Consider the following 19,181-nt stretch of genomic DNA (forward strand, 5'->3'; position numbering starts at 1 on the left):
CGACAACCCTAATCTGAAAAGAAATGGTCGGGTTTATCCGACAACCCTCATGAACTTTTGTTGAGGACGATTTGAAAGTTCTCAAGTTGGATCAATTCTAGAAACCCTCAAGAACAGAGAAGTTAAAGCAAGGAAGTTTGAAGTCCAAGAGAGAGACGTTAGAGCGAGTTAAGAGAACCGGGGAAAGAGGCAGAGGAGATGGAGATGAAGGAAGAAAGAGAAATGATGGTGGTGGTGGTAAGGGTAAGTGGTGAGAAGAGAAGAAAAAGAAGAATTTCGCAAAAGTCGTCGTTTGTCGACAACCATTGCGGACGTGGAGAGTGGAAGAAACAAAAAAGTTTTCCACCCAATAACTTTGAAGCCCCCGAAAAATTCTTTTGTTCCCAAACATCCCCCCAAGGCGCAAGCTATGATTTTTTTTTTTTTTTTGTTAAGCTCGGCCCAAGCTATGATTGATGCCTAGAAGATGATATACCCAAATCCCATATTTTATGTGGGCATATAAAGTTTCACCCTCCAAATCCATGTGACCGACCGGGCACACAGGAAGGGGAAAAACGTGTCCTTTAGAAACGAGATAATCTTCTTATTGTTGTTTTGGAGAAGAGCTTTTGATCAAAGAAGAAGAAGAAAGAAGATATTTTTTAGGAAAAGAAAGAAATGGGAATTCCATCTGAAATGAGAGATGCTTGGGTAGACAAAAGGAAATCATTCTTGATCCCTTCTCCTTCTGAAGAACAGAGGGTTCGAAACGCCAAACAATGTACACAAGGTTGATCCCTTCTCTCTCTCTCTCTCTTTTCCCACTTTTCAAGTTCACTTTTTTCCCTTTGATTTCGCTTTTTTGTATGTTATATTAGTTAAACGATGATTACCCACTTCGATTTTGGTAACTTTGGTATTATGATCTGATTATAGGGCGTAGAGATGATGCAATTGATGAAAACCCACTTCACTGTTTACCCTAATTTTGATCAATTCGATCTCATTTTGAACTCCAAAAGGACTGATAGATACCCAGTGCTTTAATTTGTTTATCAGCTAATTTAGGTTCTGAGGGAAACTAATAGATTTGTTTGATCAGAAAGAATGTGTTGTGATTTTTTTTGTTTTTCGTTTGATTTACAGAAGGAGCAATTGCAGGAGCTAAGGCAGCTGCTGTTACATGTGTTGCTACCGCTGTACCAACGGTATACGATCTTTGTCAAATTTACTTAGGGTTTTAAGTTCTTGATTTTGAGGTTCATGTTTATTCAATTGTAAAATGATACTTTACTCCTCATAGTTAAAGCCAATGAGGCCAAACGGCATATTGAGTATTGTTGAATGGTAGAGAAGACCATTAGCCGAAAGCATCAGAGCTAATCAGAATATTGTTTATCTCTCTCTGTTGTTCGATGTGAATATCAACAACCACAATAGAGTTTTCGATCTTTTTTCGATGCTTGGGAACAATACTTGTGTAGTTCTCTATTATGGCGTGGTTCAAACGTTTTTTGTTGGACTTCAATCAATTAGTTGTCCATGCCTCCACGGGTTACCTAAAGATGTTAGATCATTTGTCAATAGAGTGGAATTGAAGTTTTGTTTGTTCTGTTCTCAGTTCCTCTAAGGTACTGATTGATCAATTGATTGTGTTTCTTCTAATTAATCCTATTTATATTTCAGTTGCTCGCGGTTCGTATGGTACCTTGGGCTAAGGCCAACCTTAATTACACCGCTCAAGCACTTATCATATCTGCAGGTACTATTAGAATTTCAAATTAGCCATGTAGTAACCACATCTTCGAAGTTAGATGATTATTTGAAAGAAATCTTCCTTGTGCAAAATTTAAAGAAATATAGTACTAGGTAAGTTAAAGTATCAATATTGATTTCGTCCAGTAACCAAACCAACTCTTCCTTGCGTGCTTTCGTTTACACTATTTAGAGTAGTTACTATTACCCATGGGAATCCAACCCTAACTTGGCAAGGACTCCCATAAACTGCATACAGGGATGGAGATAGGAATGGAATAGAAACACACTTACCATCTTGAAGCCTCCCCATTTAGTACATGTGTATTAATTTAGTTTATATATATGTATATCACATTGTATGGAATTTCTCAAAGCTTTGGTAGGTGAGCTGGCGATAAGAAGACATGCCTTACAGGGGATTTCTTGTCCTGTAAGAAGATTAAGTAACGGATGAGGAAGGCAAATCCAACTTCAACTGGTTTACATCCTTATGTAACATAGTTTACATGCATGTAGTTAGTTTCATCTAATTCTTGTCGAGCAACTCAAAATCTAGAGCAGCTTTATAAGATATCCTCCCTTCGCGGAAATTTATCCGCCATAATGGAACTGATTTCTACATGGCAAAAATCAATGTTTAAGATCTCTTGGTTAGTTGGTAGAGTTGTTCTTCTCACTGATACTAAACTCCTCAGTCTATTATGTGTTTTCTTGTCAAAATTCAGAATTGCGCCTTTGATGTGCAGTTGATATACAGTTTTTAGTTTAGTAGCTCTTTAAATCAGATGGCCATCTTTTCTTGGTATTTGACTCAAAATGTTCGATATGGGGATTCAAATACTCTGAATTGTCAACCCTAAATTGTTGTCGACTATGCTGATTATATGTATCTTTTTCCTTGGGATCTTTTTTGAATACAAAATGACACACTTAAATCCGCAGCATCATTATCAGTCATTCGTCTCTCTATCTGTGATTCTCTCTCTTCAAGGTTTGCTGCAAAACTGCGATAAGTGAATCCCAATATGGAGAACTTATATCTTTTCTGTGTTTCTGATTAACAGCTTCGATTGCTGCGTACTTCATAACTGCCGATAAAACTATCTTGGAATGCGCAAGGAGAAACACCCAGTATGAAAGAACAACTTAGACATGCTTTAGGCTCGAAGTTTCCTTTCGAGGAGTCAGCTGGGTATCTGTAAGTTTGGTTTAGGAATGGTGATGACTTCAGTCCGAAATAATCAAGTCTATGTGTAAGATGGTTATGTTAAGTTTCAACGAGTTTTGTGTTGTTTGCTTCTTTTCATTAATGCAGGTACATTTTGGATTTACCCAACTTGTCTTTCTGTTCGACCTTTTGAAGCTTGAACTACCTAATTATTTATGACATTGATACTCTTAAGTTATAAGAAATCTTAGCATTGCAGAAGATGCCTGTTTTCTGATTTAGTATTTGTCACTTTAACACCTTGTAGTTGTACTGAATACTGGACCCCATAGAACTAACATCCATACTCAGTTTCTTCATTTGTTGGTGAGACCCATATTGGCATCCTTACTCGTTTATGGGCCGGTTTGCATGGATCCGTGGGGCGAATCGGGGTGGGCAAAAATAAGCCTACTAACCAAACCATGCTAAACCGATATGGATTTGACCAAATCAACGGAAGCCCCTTGGTTGGGTGATGATTTGAGTATTTGAAAACCGAACAAACTGAAGTGACTAATCATACAATGATTCAAAGTATTTTGAAGGCTGTGGCGGTTGAAATTTTTATGGGAACAATAATTTCTCTTTTTTCTATTAAAACTTGCTACTTTCTTCACCATCAACCTCACGGACCATCATCTATCTCCTCTTGACTAATGTCAAAATAGAAAACAAAAACTTGGCAAATCTCTTATCTACCCTACTGAGGGATCCAGTAACACAAGCATGGTCATCTCCTGTCTAGCTATTGAGGGATCTCTCTGAATACGACTTTCATTTTCCGCCGCAAACGCAGTTCTCTCTGGTTACCTGCACAAAGTTTTAGCAATAGGGCGGTCGTGTTTCTTAATCTTCAAAGGGACTAAATCGAATCCAAGTGAGATTGCCACATAGAATTCAGGCTTACAAGTTATTGAAACAATAATGTGTACTCCATTTCTCATTTAAGATAAAAGATACATGTTTTCTAAATCTCCAGTAAAGAATTAGAGCAATTTTCTGCTCAGTGTTCAATGGTTCACCTAAATAAATCACCTCAAAAGAAAGAGAAAATAATGGTAACAGGATGGGATCGATAACAAATAAATAATGATAACAAGAACAACTCATCCGCAAAAATTTGACGTTCAGAATGCATAGCGATAGATGGCATCAGCAACGCCATCTTCGTCGTTGCTGGCACCAATCACATCAGCAACCGCCTTCGTCTTCTCTGCCCCATTACTAAGAGCCACACCTAGAGAAGCTAGCTCAAGCATCTCGATATCATTTTCCCCATCTCCAATAGCCATAACCTACAACCGAGAAAGAAATGGACCAACAAGTTTAAATGTGTCACCTTAATATGTTCTTAGGGATGGTAAGAAGGGTTGTCCAAAAGTCATTTGTATATATTCTTTGATGAATAACTCTTTGAGTCGCACATTTGGCTCAAGGCTCGAACCTCGCCAAGCCATGCCCAAATCCTGAGCCCAACTACCTTGAAATGAAATAGAAGCTTTATTTGTGTACCTCTTTTGCTGTGACACCAAAATGATCCAGTAGCATTTTTACTCCATTTCCTTTTGAAGTCCCAGATGGAACAATTTCAAGCATATCTGGCATAGCTTGAACAACGCCAGCTCGTCCATTTGTGGCTTCAGACCAATACGGCCGCAATGTAGTAGATATTGACTCGGGACTATCAAAGAATAGCACTTTCTGCAGAAAACTTGACTTGAGAATAGATAACCAGACAATTTCTATAGATGTGTTATAGAGACGGCATAATGTTATAAACAGAAACCAGATTTGAGAGAGATTAATTTCAAGCAAATCACAGGATAAAACACTGAATCTTCAGAAAGTTCGGGTAAAAGAATATAGGAGACACGGAATTGAGATCCATCAGAAAGAAAACTAATGCTAGGTACCGCAACTCACGGATCACAAATGCATATATAATTATTACATACATATATATAAATTGTAATAAAGACATATACATTATACACCTAGTTAACTAGTTTACCCAATTAGTCAAGAGTTGCCGGCCCTAGCTGAGTCAGGCGAGTCTCAAAGCCCAACTACAGAAGAACTAAACAACTTGACTGGATACATATTCTTTCTATTTGGAACCTGTTGGAGCTACGAATGTATCTGTTTTTTGACTGTGGGGCCTACCAGCCTAGGCTACAAATTTAGACACGGAAACATCTATTCAGGCTACACAGCATTGTAAGCCATTTGCTTTTATAATTTTAATGTTTTATCTCATTATTCCTGTAGCTGTTCCTATTTTAGGAAATATACAGGCAATTGTAGCGATAAACTCCTAATAACTTTTTCGTCCGATACTAGAATTAGTTCTACATATTAGTAATTTTAGAGTTCCAAATTTCGATATAATGTACCTGTATGTCACCGGCTGCTAAGAGTTGATCAACAGAAGCCATGACTTCGGCCTGCACCAAACTCCGAGGTTTACAAAACTCATACATTTAGAAAATGGATAACAGTGAGAATATAAAAACTAAAAAGTATATTATTCGGGTACCTTTGGCTCATGGTATACAAGATGGAGTGAATCGATCAAAGGGTGTTCGAATAATGTCAAGCAGCGGTCTTGTCCAAATGCAACGAGAGGAATTTTGTGCTCCAAAGAATACAAAAATGCCTGTTGTTTAGAGTATATGAATCTTTCAGTAACCAACTTTGATCAAACAAATGTTAAAATCTACAGAGTGTTGCTAATGCTAATATTTGTCAACTACGCCATTAAACTACTAAAATTCGAAAATGTTTTTCCCTGTTTTACTAATTGAACTCCTGGATCGACATAGAATCTTTTTGGGTAATGCAACAGGATACTGCATACGTAACTACCAGTATCAGTGGCTCACATGGCAAATCTCGTGAAGAGGTGGCCACAAAAAAAGAAAGAATTGAAATCAATAAGGTAGGATTAAATCATTCTGGATACACAGTTTTATCCAAGATTAATCTGTAAAACTAAAGAACGACAATGCAATGGGATTACTTTATACCACATGTTGAAAAGGGTACTTATTATATGTATGGATGTTTAATAACATGTAAAAACTAATTAATTTGAAGCGATAATTTTGTATAAAGCCTGAAAAGAAATACCTCTCTACAAACATCTGAGTCTAAGTTCCCTCTAAAAATCTCCCGCCCTTGTGTGCCATAAACAAGTAATCCCTGCAAAATTCAGAGTTAGAAGGCAACATGTGAAGTAGTGGCAGCTTATATGAGCTCAAAAATCTCAAATAAACACTAACATACTACGGGGAAGAAATTTTGAAAAGGTCTGCACCTGTAAAAAGACTCCAGGTGAAGATTCTGAAACAATGCCATCCCTTCCGACCAAGTCTACCTCCTTCAGAGCAGTTATAACAGCAGGGCGAGCCTGTTTTTAGAAAAATAAAAGAAGAAAATTATGGTGGAATAAATAGTTAGTAGAAAGGAAGAACAATCACATACTAAACAGAAAAGAAACCCTGAAAATAGTGAGAAAAGAAAAACTACGTATATTTTTCAGTTGAGCTAAGGTCCAATGATATGGGAATCCAATAATAGTAGAAAATGCAAGTCCCAACTAGAAAGGGTTAATATCTATCTTTTTCACCTTTCCAGTGGCTATCACCACCTTCACCCCCCTTGACATAGCCTCTCTCAGAGCTCCTGCTGTTGTTGATGAAATTTGGCTTTTGCTGTTCAGCAATGTTCCTGTAGTTCAGAAGAAAACATTCTCAACTCTCATGTTAAAAGAGTACAAGAAGATATATTATTTGCATTACAAAATTAAATAGAAACTCAGATAAACAATTGACTCTATATGCAACTCACCATCCATGTCACAGAAGATATAATTAAATTTTGGCTTATAGAATCGCAAGCTCCCTTTTTTCTTCCTGTCTTTTGATAATTCACCTTAAGAATTAAAACACTGCAAATTTCATTATAAAATCTTACATCTCAAAAGAAAATAAAGAAAAACAACGAAGGAAATATCTGATGAAGTCGAGTTGAAACTACAAATTAGATAGTGTGCTGTATTACCATCTGAGCTTTCTGCTTGGGGGCTTCCATTAGTTGAAGCATCATACGCAGACTGAATTAATCCTTTCCCCTTCCAGCCAAGACTTCTCAAAAGAAGCTCCTCCTCCTTCTCCATCTCGGCTTCAGCCTCGTCACTAAGTTCATGATCGAAACCCATCAGATGTAGTAGTCCATGAACCTGCACGCAGAGCAGAAGTCCAGTGAGGCTGTAACTAGCAGCTAATACTAAATCATCCAATCACCTTCTTATTTTTTTCTAAAAATAGTTTAAGAGCAAAGTCTTCTCTCATAAAGCATGGGAACAAAGTTCAGCTACAGGTAGCAGTAGCACGCCTCATAAGAGTCATAACCGTGGCCTTCAAATGTAAATTACAGCAAACTAGTTAAGCGGAATAATTAAGTGACTGATTATAAGGGAAGTGTTTATCCACTTCATAATTCTCAGAGGAAGAGATTTTCAATGACACATAACAGATTCCACAGTCAGAACGGCTAATCGTATTAAAGATCTGAACCAGAGATACTTCAATCGACCATCTTAAGCAATAATGTAAGGCATTGAAGAAGTTCATACTCCCGAAAAATTAGGAACCCGGAAGGATTATAGTTACCACATTCTCTTACCCCCTTGACACCATGGTATCGTCCTTACCCTTTTTGGGCGGGTTTGGGATGCGGTATCCAAATTTGACCTACCAGAATCTCTAGCTCTAATTAAACCAAATTCTTTTGTCAATATCCACAGGCCAAACTAGTTGAGTTGTTTACTAAAAACTTTTATGGTTAAATAGTTAAGATTTTAAGTTCAATAGAGATGAAATGGCTGAGACTAGGTGGATAGATTCTATATTCATCACCGGGATTATCTATTGTCTACTAAAAGAATTCCACAAACGCACCGGACCCTAAATTAGAGTACCAAAGAGGTATACCTCTAGAGTACTCGATACCCACATGGTAGTGTATCACGTACCAGTACAATGTACTGGAGCGATCTGCATACCAGGTAATATTGAGTTATATATTTCCCAGGCACGTGAACCTCAATGCCTTGAACTACTAACAGAAAAAACATTATCCCCACTATTTTCTAGATTACTTTTTGATGAACCAATTACTGATCCTGAAATTTATAACTAGAATATATTGTATCTTCTCCTGTTTTTCATTTATTAGTTTGTTAACATTTATATTTATATACATTACAAATGAGAGCAAGGTACACCAAGCAAACATCACTCTCTTGTCCTTGTCCAATATTATGTATTTTCGCATGTGAGTAAACAAGAAAAAACATCAGCCAAATAAGGGAACATTGACAACAAGATCAAAATAGCTAGAACAGACTAGCATTAAGCATCGTGTCAGCAACTAGCAGCGAATGGTTGGTACATACTTAAGCGTTAGATTACTGAAGCTAGCAATCATATGAAAACAATGATATTGTAGGCCGTATATGTACTGTTGACTAACCATAAGGATGCGAATCTCATCAAGAAGAGTATGTCCTCTCTCCTCTGCTTGTCTTGCAGCGGTCTCAACAGAAATCACTACATCACCCATCATAAGCTGCAAAACGGAAGAATGCCAAAGGGTCACAAATAATATATAACAAAACCAATAAAGTGTGAATGACAAGATTATTCACTTACAATTGGCAGCTTAAGTTCAGGAATATGTTGTGACATGGATAGAACATCAGTAGCATGGTCTTCGTCCCTCCAATCTTTATTAAGTTTCCGAATAAAATCATCATTACAAAGAAGCACAGATAGCTCAACAGTTTCAAACCCACCAACATCATCTATAGCGGTATCTCTTGTTTTATAATCTGAACCATTTAGACCATCAAATGCTAGTTTCATTGCCATTGGGACATTTAGACGAAGCATCTCTGCTATATCCTGCAATAATACACGGTCTGAATTTGTAAGTTATGAGAACCCATGAAGAATATCACCAGAATAAGTTGACAATACAGCCTACAAATTTGCATAGTTAAAATAGTTTATTTTTCATGCTTGATAACAACGAATAACATAAATTATCACGTGCATGTCCAAGCAAATAGAAAGCTCCTCCTGTTCCATTTAGTGCAGCGTACATCCATGAGTGCCATCCATAGTCATAAAAAAGAAAGAATGAAAGATATAGCATAACAAATAGACTACCCTTGAGTATTCATCTATTCGATGAAGATATAGGCATATAACAAGTAAATAAGCATGCCCATTCTTTTTAGAAGTTCAGACTGCCAGAGCTCAGAAGGATGACAAAGCGATGAGACGTTTTCAAATCACAAGTCACAACAAGAATAACATATTCTAGAATCCAAAATATGACCACACGAAGTTACTCAAACCATGGGACATTGTGTAAGTGAACTCCATACGGAAGTATATTTTTCGTAATTTTCGATGGGGGCACGTCAATGTCTTATAACACTTCAAACCTCTTAATAATCATCAATGACCGGCGAAAACTTTTATCCGTAAGGTTGAGACACTTTTAGCTGAAAATCCTAAATTTTTCTACAAGTTTGAATTGGAAATCCTAAATTTTTCTAATTTACATGCAGAACTAGTTGACCCAAAACCTTAATCTTATACTAATCATACATCAATCTCATTTTGACCACCAAGCCCCAAAACAAAAACCCACTCAGAAATACCAAAAAGAGTTCAACTTTCATAAACAAAATGAAGAAAAAAAAAAGAGAACAATTTGAAATTACCAGAATTTCAGGATCATCAGGCAACTCTTCTTCTAGACAAATCCTGACACTAAGTTCCAGTTCTTTCTCTTTCTTCCTTTTCTCTGGTCTACTACGCCTAACTTTTCTATACCCTCTTTCATTTGCAAAAATCCCTTTCCTTGTAGGGTTTCTATCCTGGTCATGGAGAGGGCATGAAATTTGTAATTTTGGACCTAAAATCGAACAAGTAGAAGAGAATGAAGTGAGGAAACGAGGAGTTGAAGTAGTATAAGAAAGAAATCGTATAGAGGTTTGGTTGGATTTTAGAGCGAGTGGAAGAGCGCGGGTAACGATTCGCGCCATTGAAGAGCGAGAGAAAGAATACAAGTCCGGAGAGAGAGTGGGCGGGGAGTGTTTGGTGAAGAAGATAGCTCGACGGAGAGATGACGAGAAGTGAAGATTCATTCAGATTGAAACAGAATAGTAGAGAGAAGAAGAAGAAGAAGAAGAAGAAGAAGAAGAAGAAGGTCTTTTTGGGGTTTTTACTTCACTTAGGAGATTTTCTAGCTCTGTTTACGAACTAGACCATATCACCGATCAGATGTTATCCGACTCTCGGTTATTCGCCCCTCCATAATCAAGAAAATGAACTTAAGTCAGATTTTGTTACAAAATCAGCTCAAGTCTACCAATCTCAAAAGGCTCGAGAACTGTTGAGAAACAACTCAAGTCGGTGGACTTAGCAGGAATTCTTACAAATTAGGCTCAACTCCACCGCATTGAACTATAATTATAGGTTGAGAGTGAACCGTTATTATCTATTTTGGAGTGATTTTATATTTGAGAGTGTATGACCGTGAGGTTAAAGTCGAAGATTTAGATGACGTTCATTATAGTTGGACACTCACATTTTAGGTCGAGACTACAAGTGAGGTGACTTTTAGCATTTGTATGCGTTTATCGATTTTGATTCAATTGTTTAGCATGCTTGAGTGTGTCATTTGTTGTCATTATCTTATTTACATCGATGTTGAACTCTTTTGTGTCCTTGAAATCTAGAATTTTGTGGATATATTCACTAGAAACCCGCACGAGAAAACACTCGTCGTCTAGGGGTAACCTAGAGGTTTAACGGCTTGTCGCACACGCTAAATGCAACCGAGATTCCTCCGAAAGTGATTGAGGTTTTTTATTATTTTATTTTGTATGTTTGCTCGAGGACTAGCAAAGTCTAAGTTTGGAGATGTTTGATATGACGTGAACAATGCAACATTGATCACTTAACTTCGATGAGTTAGTTCCTCTCGGATTTTATTTCTAATTATTTATGTGTTTTTCTTGTTAGATAGCTTATTTGGAGTTTGACGTTTGATTCGGAATAAGACGAAGCAATTCATCACATTTTTATCTCATGTGGACGAGACGAAAGAAAAGAGCACCAGGGGCACTTTGGTCATTTTAGACAAAATCAGAGGTTATATGCCGCGAGAAGTCAATGATGAACCCGACGGCGAAAAAGAATTCCGATTAGAGTTCGGACGGAGAAGTTATGAAAGAAAGAAATCGAGAGTCATTTCGGTCTTTGATGGAAATTAGAGGATGTAAAGAAATAAAGGCACCCCCTCGGTTTCTAAATCAAAGCCCAAACCCAAGCCCAAGAGTTTAAAGAAGAAGGTAAAGAGAGTTTATGAGCTTCTCCTCTTTAGAAGACCAAGTCAAGGGTTTTGGTCTTTAGAAAAAAAAATGAAAGAAAGATGGTTAGATTGTGGTCTCAACATAATGACAAAAGGGTCGGGAACATTAGGGTGTTTGCTCCCCCACATAAAGACCTTGCTTCCCATGTTGTTTGATTTCATTTTGGGTTAAAAATTCTAGAGAGAGAAAGCTAGGGTTAAGCTCTCATGAAGTTTGAGTAAAAACGGAGAAGTTGATGTTGATTGTTGTTGGGAACTCTGATTTTTGCTTGTGGACACCTATTTTGCATTTCTAAATGGAACCCAAAAGTTCGCTAAGGGGGATCAGTTGCACCTAGATACTCATGTTTTCCGACGATCTTAGCCTCGCACCACGTCGAAAAAGGGGGATTATCTCATCTTTTTTGTCATTTATTATTCATTCGCCATGTTTAGCTAACTTTAGTGTGTCGTTTATCTAACTTTCGTGTGTCGTTTATGGGATGAAATTGTGATTATGTTTGATATGATTCAATGGTTTGATTATGAATTGATGTTTATTTATCTCGATTATCATTTCAATCATATTTTCATGTGTTTTGTCATGCACCTCATATAGTTAATAGATGAAGCGAAGTATTCGATATCGATCATAGTCTAAGTTATAATTTCATGTGTCTTATCATGCACTTCACATAGTTAGGCGACTAGATAATACCTCGATGACTCGGGTTTAATCGGCTATGACGTTCGTTTGACTAAGTATGATCCCTGGATATACGTAGTGCTTAGAGACATTTATTTCCGGAGTCAAACTTCGATTTTACTTCGACACATTAGATTAGACCACACATAGTCGTTGGTTTATCATTACGGATTCTCAGGTTTCAACACCTCTCTCACTTATTTGTCTCCCGACTCTTGTTCTTCCGACTCTTCTCTCGAACTTTTCCGTTTAATTTCTTGCACTTTATTTTATTTCATTCCTTTCGATTATAAAACCCCCCCATTTATCTAGTTTCTTTTCGTTTTAGTCTAAGTTAGTTTATGACACTTAAACTGGTGAACTAGGCCCCTTGATATCCGAGTTATCAATTTATCCCCGTGGATCGACCCCGGTCTTGCCGGGTATTACTTGACGTACCTCCGCTTGGGTGTGCAACCTCTTCGGGTGCATCAACCCATTCACCATCAGTGTTTTTGACAGAGAGAATTTTATTTTTTCTATTTCGGCTGATAATAAAAGAGTGAAAATACTTTGTATTCTTGTCACCTACGGTAATAAAGGAATTACGAGACTTTTCCTTCCAAATACTTTCTTGCTTACGAAACAGATCTTGTAATTGGCTACTAATGGCTAAATGGGCAAATTTATTAGTAATTTTTTGTAGTTGGGAAGAGATTTTTTTTATTTGATCTTCGATGTTAACGAAAACCCTTTTATTCCACATAGCCAGATTTTTGCCCAAACTATTGAGATTATATTGAATATTGTTGTCCGTGTTATGAGAGTCGTTAGTTGCTCAGATGTCGTCAATGAATTTATGGCAGTTTAGATGAGACGTCCAAGTACGGATAAATTTGAATTTGGAATTGTTCATCTTAGCGGTAGTAAGAAGAATAGGAGTGTGATCTGACCCTATGCCTTCCAGATTCTTGTGTGCTTGGGAAATGATGAAGCCAGAGATCTATCCAGCCTCTTTTGCATAAGGTTGCCATTAAATTGTATATTAGACCAGGTAAACGGGTTGCCCGAGTAGCCTAAGTCAGTGAGCCCCATATGATTAACCAAATTGTGTATTTTACAAGAGATAGACGAGAGACCTTCAAGTCCCCCTGACTTTTTCGTGTGGTGGAATATACAATTTAGGTCACCTATAACTGCCCAGGGTGCAGCTATGTCACGACTTAGGGTCTCAAGATGTTTGCAAGGTCTGAGCATATTATTGTTGTAAGGACAACCATAAAAATCCGTAATGACGAACTTGTGCTGGTGAGACCGCCTTGAACATGAATGATATGTTTCAGGTCTGGGAGAAACATAAGCTTGCTTCGAATTGTATCAAATAGTGAGAACATTCCCTTTGTAAATACATCAGCAAGGTTCTTATCGGAAGTAACAAACTTCACTTCAATAATCTTCTCTTGAACCAAATCCCTGATAAAATAGAGATCAATTTCAACATGCTTTGTTCTTGCATGAAAAACAGGATTATAAGCTATGTACTTAGCTCCCATGTTGTCACAATATAAAGTCATTGGAAACTTTACAGAAACATGAAGTTCCTTCAACAGATAGCATATCCAAAGCAGCTCAGAAGTAGCCAGGGACAGAGCTCGATATTCAGCCTCTGTGGAGGATCTAGACACTGTGATTTGTTTCTTAAATGACCAACAAACCAGTGTAGTACCCAAAAATATGCAATAACCACTAGTGGATCGTCTAGAATCTGGACAGCTACCCCAATCTGGATCTGAATAGCCACTGAGCAAAGAAACATCACCAGAAGAAATACTTATACCAGCTCCAATTGTTCCTTTAAGATACCTTAGAACTTTCTTAAGTAGGATAAGATGCACTGATGTAGGTTGGTGCATAAACTGGGATACATAGTTAATTGCATATGTCACATCTGGTTTGGTCATAGTAGCATATTGCAACCCACCAACTATGCTTCTATAGAGCAGAGGATCATCAACCAAGTCTCCATCTAATTTAGATACCATTTTTCCAAAAGAGACAGGAACCAAACTTGGCTTGCAATCAATCATGTCTGCTTTGTTAAGTAACTCAACAATGTACTTAGTTTGGGTAAGCTGAAGAGAAGAAGAAGTGGGGGACCTCAGAACTTCTATGCCTAAGAAATAATGGAGATCTCCTAACTGTTTCATAGCAAATTCCTTTCCCAAAGCAGCTACTAGAGAGTTAATCAACTTCAAACTAGAGCCAGTCAATATGATATCATCAACATATAGGAGAAACACAATCATTTGGCCATCTATATGCCAGACAAACATGGAAGTATCATAAGAACTCTTAGTAAAACCCCAATTGACAAGATAAGAAGCAATTCTTGTGAACCATGCTCTTGGTGTTTGCTTGAGTCCATATAAGGACTTATGAAGATGACAACCATAGTCAGGATACTGTGTGTCAATGAAACTAGCAGGTTGTTTAATATATACATTTTCATGTAAATCCCCATGGAGGAAGGCATTTGACACATCAAGTTGAAGAATAGACCAATTGTTTGTCACAGCCAATGTGAGGACAACTCTAACAGTTTGGATTTTAACCACGGGACTAAAGGTCTCTTGATAATCAATTCCTTCTTGTTGTGTATATCCTTGAGCAACAAGTCTAGCCTTATACCTTTCTAAAGAACCATCTGATTTGTACTTTACTTTAAAAACCCACTTGCTGCCAAGAACATTCATAGAAGGTAACTTTGGTGTTAAAGTCCAAGTGTGATTTTGTAGAAGAGCTTCATATTCTGCCTTCATGGCTTGACACCAATGAGCACACTATGATAGAAGTATCAGCCAGAAAGGAGGAGGCTAGGACATATGGAGATGTGAAGAGAGCAACATGATCAAGAATGACTTTTGGTTTTGATATCCCACTCTTAAGTCTGGTTTGCATAGCATGAGCATTAGTTGCTGGTTAGGAAGAAGAAGAGGTACTAGGAGTCTCCAAAGTAAAATTTGTAGAGAGAGGGGAAGATAAAGATACTAGCTTAGAAGTAGATAAAGCTTCCTGATCATTCAAAGGATAGTCTGTATGATAGGGAGCAGCAGAGACATCAGTGCTAGCTGGAAGTGGTGGTAGAGGTAAAATAGTATAGGATGTACCAGACTCAGAGCTTGGACACTCTAGAATATTACCATTAACAGCAAAAGGGAAACTAGACTCATCAAATATCACATGTCTAGGAACATATTCCTTTTGATAAACCAAATCTAGGCATCTATAACCCTTATGAATAGGACTATAGCCAAGAAAAACACATTTGGCTGATTTTGGACTGAGCTTATCACTCTTAGTATCACCCAAATAAGGATAACAAGTTGTCCCAAAGACCTTAAGCATTGCATAATTAGGACACTTGTGAAATAAAACTTCATAAGGAGTAAGGAAGGAAAGTACCTTATTAGGTGTTCTGTTTATAAGATAATTGGCAGTAGCATAGGCATGAAACCAAAAATGCTTTTGCAAAGATGCTTGAAACATCAAGGTATTTCCCATGGAAGTGATATGCCTATTCTTTCTTTCTGCTTTCCCATTTTGTCGTGAAGTATATGGGCAGGAGCTTCTAAAGAGGATACCACACTTGCTCAAATAAGCCTGAAATTCTCCTTTTGCCAGTTCAGGTGCACCATCACTCTGGAAACATTTGATGGGAGTAGAAAGCAACCTTTCATAGTGTCTCTGAAAATGTTGGAAACAACCCAAACTTTCTGACCTTAGCTTCATAGGATAGATCCAAAAGAATTGACTATAGTCATTGATGAGACATGAAAATGTCCCATCTGAGTCTCTTAATTTGGACAAGTTAGTCTATCTAGGGCAAGTTACTCTCATGAATTACTTCTTTTTCTACTCAGGTACTTTTTTCAGAGTTATGTGTGCAAAACGGATAAAAGTCGGAGAAAATGCAGTCTAGGGGTATTTTGGTCATTTGTTGATTCTGATTTCATGGTCAAGATTAGTGCTCGGATGGAAATTAGAGTCCAAGACATACCCGTAGGCGAAAACGGAAGTCAAATCGGAGTCCGGATGAGTAAAATAAAGCGAGTCAAAGTTCGGGTCAAAATTGGTGGACCAAGAGTCAAGCGGGCCACATTCTGTCACGGTCAGGAGTACACCAAGCAATTCCCAACAGCAGTCATCTTCTTCTTCTTCCTTCTCTGTTTCTAAAAAATGAAAATTTCTAGAGTTAAAACCGAGACCGACTGATTAGAAAACTCTTCAACCGACTCGATGAAGAATGAAAAAAGGAAAGAGAGAAAAGGAAACCGACCCTTTTGATTCTATAAAAGAGAAGAAAACCGAGAGGAGAAATAATCCTCACCATTAAAGAAAAATCCGAGGTTAGAGAGAGAAAGTGAGAAAGAGAGTTTCTTTTCTTCTTCTTCTTCTTCTTCTTTTAATTATTCCCTTTGTGAGAGAGAGAAAGTTAGATAGAAAGAGTTAAGAGAGAGAGATACTGTAGAGAGAGAAAGATTGAATAAAATAAACCATTGAAATTTTCTTTTCTTCTTTCTCCATTGTTACTGTTAGAGAAAGAGAAAGAGAGAGCTCCTGTGTTTATTATAAAGAGAGAGAGAAGATAGAGTGAGGAAGAGAGAGAAAGCAGTAGAGAGAGAAAAACCAGAGAAGGAAAATAATTTTCCCACAGAGAAGTATTTTCCGAGAAGACGAGAAAACTATTTTCCCTAAGGGTCTGTTTGGCTGCGCAGAAGGAAAAAAGTGAAAAAAATGTGTTTTCTCTCCAATTCTTTTTCTCTTATCATTAATTGAACCATGTCTTTGATATTCATGGGTTTCTAACTCTCCCACTAGGATAAAGGATGAAACCCTAACATGAGTATTTGGATTTTAATATCGTATTTATTTTATTATCTCGTTTAAAGTGCTTAAAGTTTCGAATTAATCGTACTTCGGTTAGTCTAATAAACTAACAACTTGGTTTTTAATTGCATTATATTTTAAGTGAAGTGGGTTATGGGTTTTCATCATTGTTAAAGTGTTTAATTGTCTTATTTTCCGAAAATTGAAGATTGATTTCTAACAATTTTTGAGTTATCAAAAGGGGGATAATAATTTAAATTAGAGATTAGATTCGAATATGATTGTTAGTGGTGAATTCCAATATCCTAGATTTACCAACTTATAGATTTTCATCACAACTTAAATTTGTTTTCTAAGTTTCAATTTTTAGTTTCTCAAATTATTCTCAAAATCAACTATTTTCTTTCCTAGTTCATTAGTTAGTTTTAGGTTTAGACTTAATTCCGAACAAATCCTCGTGGGATCGACTTCGTAATACATACCATATTCACATACGGTTCGTGCACTTGCGAGTTTTAATTTAGTTTAGTTAGCCTAGTATTTAGGTTCACTAGATTTCACATCAAGTTTTTGGCGCCGCTGCCGGGGATTTGTTTTTAGGGATTGTTTCTAAATTTGGAATTGATTTTTAAACTAGTTAGTTTAGGAATTTTTTTTTTCTTCTAAAAAAAACACAAAAATATTTTATTTCTTAATTTTTTTTTAGGAGCTTTCTAAATTGTGGTTTTTTGTGATTGTTTCAGATTTAGCAAGGAAAAAAAAAAAACCTCGGATTCAAACACTTGAGGAAAGAGTGGTCCGGGTCGTCTGCAAAGGTCACCGCCCGTCTAGAACGGGAGGTAATTTTTCTGATCACCCACGAATCTCCTGTAAGTGGGTAATTGTGTGAATTAGTTTGCCTCATTTTTTTTGCCGAACTGTTTAGTGTAAGCATTTTAGTAAGGGCACAAACCCAGTTACAAGATAGGAGTTCGGATTTCATCACCGTTCTCTTGCCCATTTAGGAAACAACATTCACGATCTTAAGCCTCGCTAATAATTAAAATCTAATTTAGACAGTGACCCTAGGGTATCGAGCTCATTGGACCTTCATTAACAACTCGGGAACTTGATTGTTATCTAGGCATTCTCAGAGGAAAGTGTGTGAGAAATTCTTGTTAAAAAGGCCGCCTCGAGAAGAGGAAACGTTTGCCGAAGGAAGACGGTTATCACAACGTTCATCGTTGGCTGTCTTCCTGGAGAATTGTTTACCGACTACTCTGACCGAGTAACCTTTATAACAATCAAAGTTCAAGTGTTGTGGCGAAGTAGGAGCTGTCTAGATCACTAGGCAAATCTGACAAGCCATTCACTAAATCTACATCTAATAACGTGTTGCTAGATTCTGTTTAGGCTGCTTGGTGGTGTCAGCTTGATTGTGCTTGTTTCCTTAGGATCTTCGTAGTGAATCCTTGGTTTTCGGAAAAAAAAAACTCAAAAAAAAATAAAAATAAATAAATAAATCATTAATGGAAGGATTCTATCCAGACTGCTTGAGAGAATTGGAAGAAAGATTGACATTAGTAGAGTTGCGGGAAAGACTCTCACGGTTAGAATCGTCGGATGGAGAAAATATCACAAGTCAAAATAATTTTGATCGATCCTGTTATGAAAGTCATAACGTTGATAATCATGGGAATTATCAACGTTTAAACACTCAAAATTATTTTGAGAATCCGATGGCTAATGTCTATGGTGTTAAGAGTGATTGGGATCATTATCAACCTCAAGAAGGTTGCAGACCACAGTTTGAGTATCCCTATAATTATTCACACATGCAATATAATCAAGAGTTTAGTGATCCACATATGTGTCTGCCGCTTTATCGAAATTTTGAGCAAGCCAACGGTTTTTCATCCCAAATTTCATCATCATTGCAACAAAGTCTTAGGGACTTGGTTAAGAGCACAGAAGAGTTTACTCAGTTCGCAAATGCATACTTAGCAAGTAGAGCACAAAATGAGCAAGTCCCTCACCACATTATGAAAATGACCTACTGGTTTCTAAATCGTCATCCCATATTTTACTAGAACAGAGTTGTAGAGTTCTTTCTCAAGGCACAATAGAGTATAATCAATACACGGAAGAACCCCAAGAGTATAATCAAATAGAATTTAGGGAAATGACGGATAGAAATCCACATGACTGGAACACAATAGATGAAGAATGTCATGATAATATAGTGTATAC

The 19,181-nt window shown here is 37.2% G+C and overlaps 2 protein-coding genes across 3 annotated transcripts; one reads left to right on the top strand and one right to left on the bottom strand.

Annotated features, from left to right (window-relative positions):
- The first annotated feature begins 457 nt into the window (after nt 1-457).
- LOC147532093 (early nodulin-93-like) lies at nt 458-3,169 on the top strand. Its single transcript, XM_086646107.1, has 4 exons — nt 458-772; nt 1,129-1,190; nt 1,669-1,744; nt 2,805-3,169. Exons 1-4 carry the CDS (start codon nt 661-663, stop codon nt 2,888-2,890), a joined length of 336 nt encoding a protein of 111 aa, XP_086502233.1. The 5' UTR covers nt 458-660; the 3' UTR covers nt 2,891-3,169.
- Nucleotides 3,170-3,863: 694 nt separating this feature from the next.
- Nucleotides 3,864-10,429, bottom strand: LOC147532094 (haloacid dehalogenase-like hydrolase family protein). 2 transcript variants are annotated; one of them, XM_086646106.1, is made up of 12 exons: nt 9,747-10,429; nt 8,665-8,916; nt 8,486-8,581; nt 7,013-7,190; nt 6,800-6,883; nt 6,579-6,679; nt 6,267-6,359; nt 6,080-6,151; nt 5,487-5,606; nt 5,344-5,394; nt 4,463-4,651; nt 3,864-4,245 (listed from the first exon to the last, which is right to left on the bottom strand). In XM_086646106.1, exons 1-12 carry the CDS (start codon nt 10,170-10,172, stop codon nt 4,078-4,080), a joined length of 1,830 nt encoding a protein of 609 aa, XP_086502232.1. In that variant the 5' UTR covers nt 10,173-10,429; the 3' UTR covers nt 3,864-4,077. The 2 variants fall into 2 exon arrangements, with proteins under 2 accessions (XP_086502232.1, XP_086502231.1); XM_086646105.1 differs by having other exon boundaries at nt 6,800-6,868; nt 9,747-10,355.
- Between the last annotated feature and the right edge of the window lie 8,752 nt (nt 10,430-19,181).

This window comes from Eschscholzia californica, unplaced genomic scaffold (assembly GCF_041429995.1).
Source record: "Eschscholzia californica isolate CP2 unplaced genomic scaffold, dmEscCali1.0.p SCAF_6, whole genome shotgun sequence".
Taxonomy (NCBI): Eukaryota; Viridiplantae; Streptophyta; class Magnoliopsida; order Ranunculales; family Papaveraceae; genus Eschscholzia; species Eschscholzia californica.

Bases quoted from the DNA above. Each gene is read 5' to 3' on its own strand.
- LOC147532094 (XM_086646106.1), bottom strand. From the start codon at position 10,172: ATGAATCTTCACTTCTCGTCATCTCTCCGTCGAGCTATCTTCTTCACC. The intron at 8,917-9,746 runs GTAATTTCAAAT...GTATTATTGCAG, and splicing joins CTGATGATCCTGAAATTCTG to GATATAGCAGAGATGCTTCG. The intron at 6,360-6,578 runs GTGAAAAAGATA...TTCTAAAAACAG, and splicing joins TGGTGATAGCCACTGGAAAG to GCTCGCCCTGCTGTTATAAC.
- LOC147532093 (XM_086646107.1), top strand. From the start codon at position 661: ATGGGAATTCCATCTGAAATGAGAGATGCTTGGGTAGACAAAAGGAAA. The intron at 773-1,128 runs GTTGATCCCTTC...TTTGATTTACAG, and splicing joins CGCCAAACAATGTACACAAG to AAGGAGCAATTGCAGGAGCT. The intron at 1,191-1,668 runs GTATACGATCTT...TTTATATTTCAG, and splicing joins TTGCTACCGCTGTACCAACG to TTGCTCGCGGTTCGTATGGT.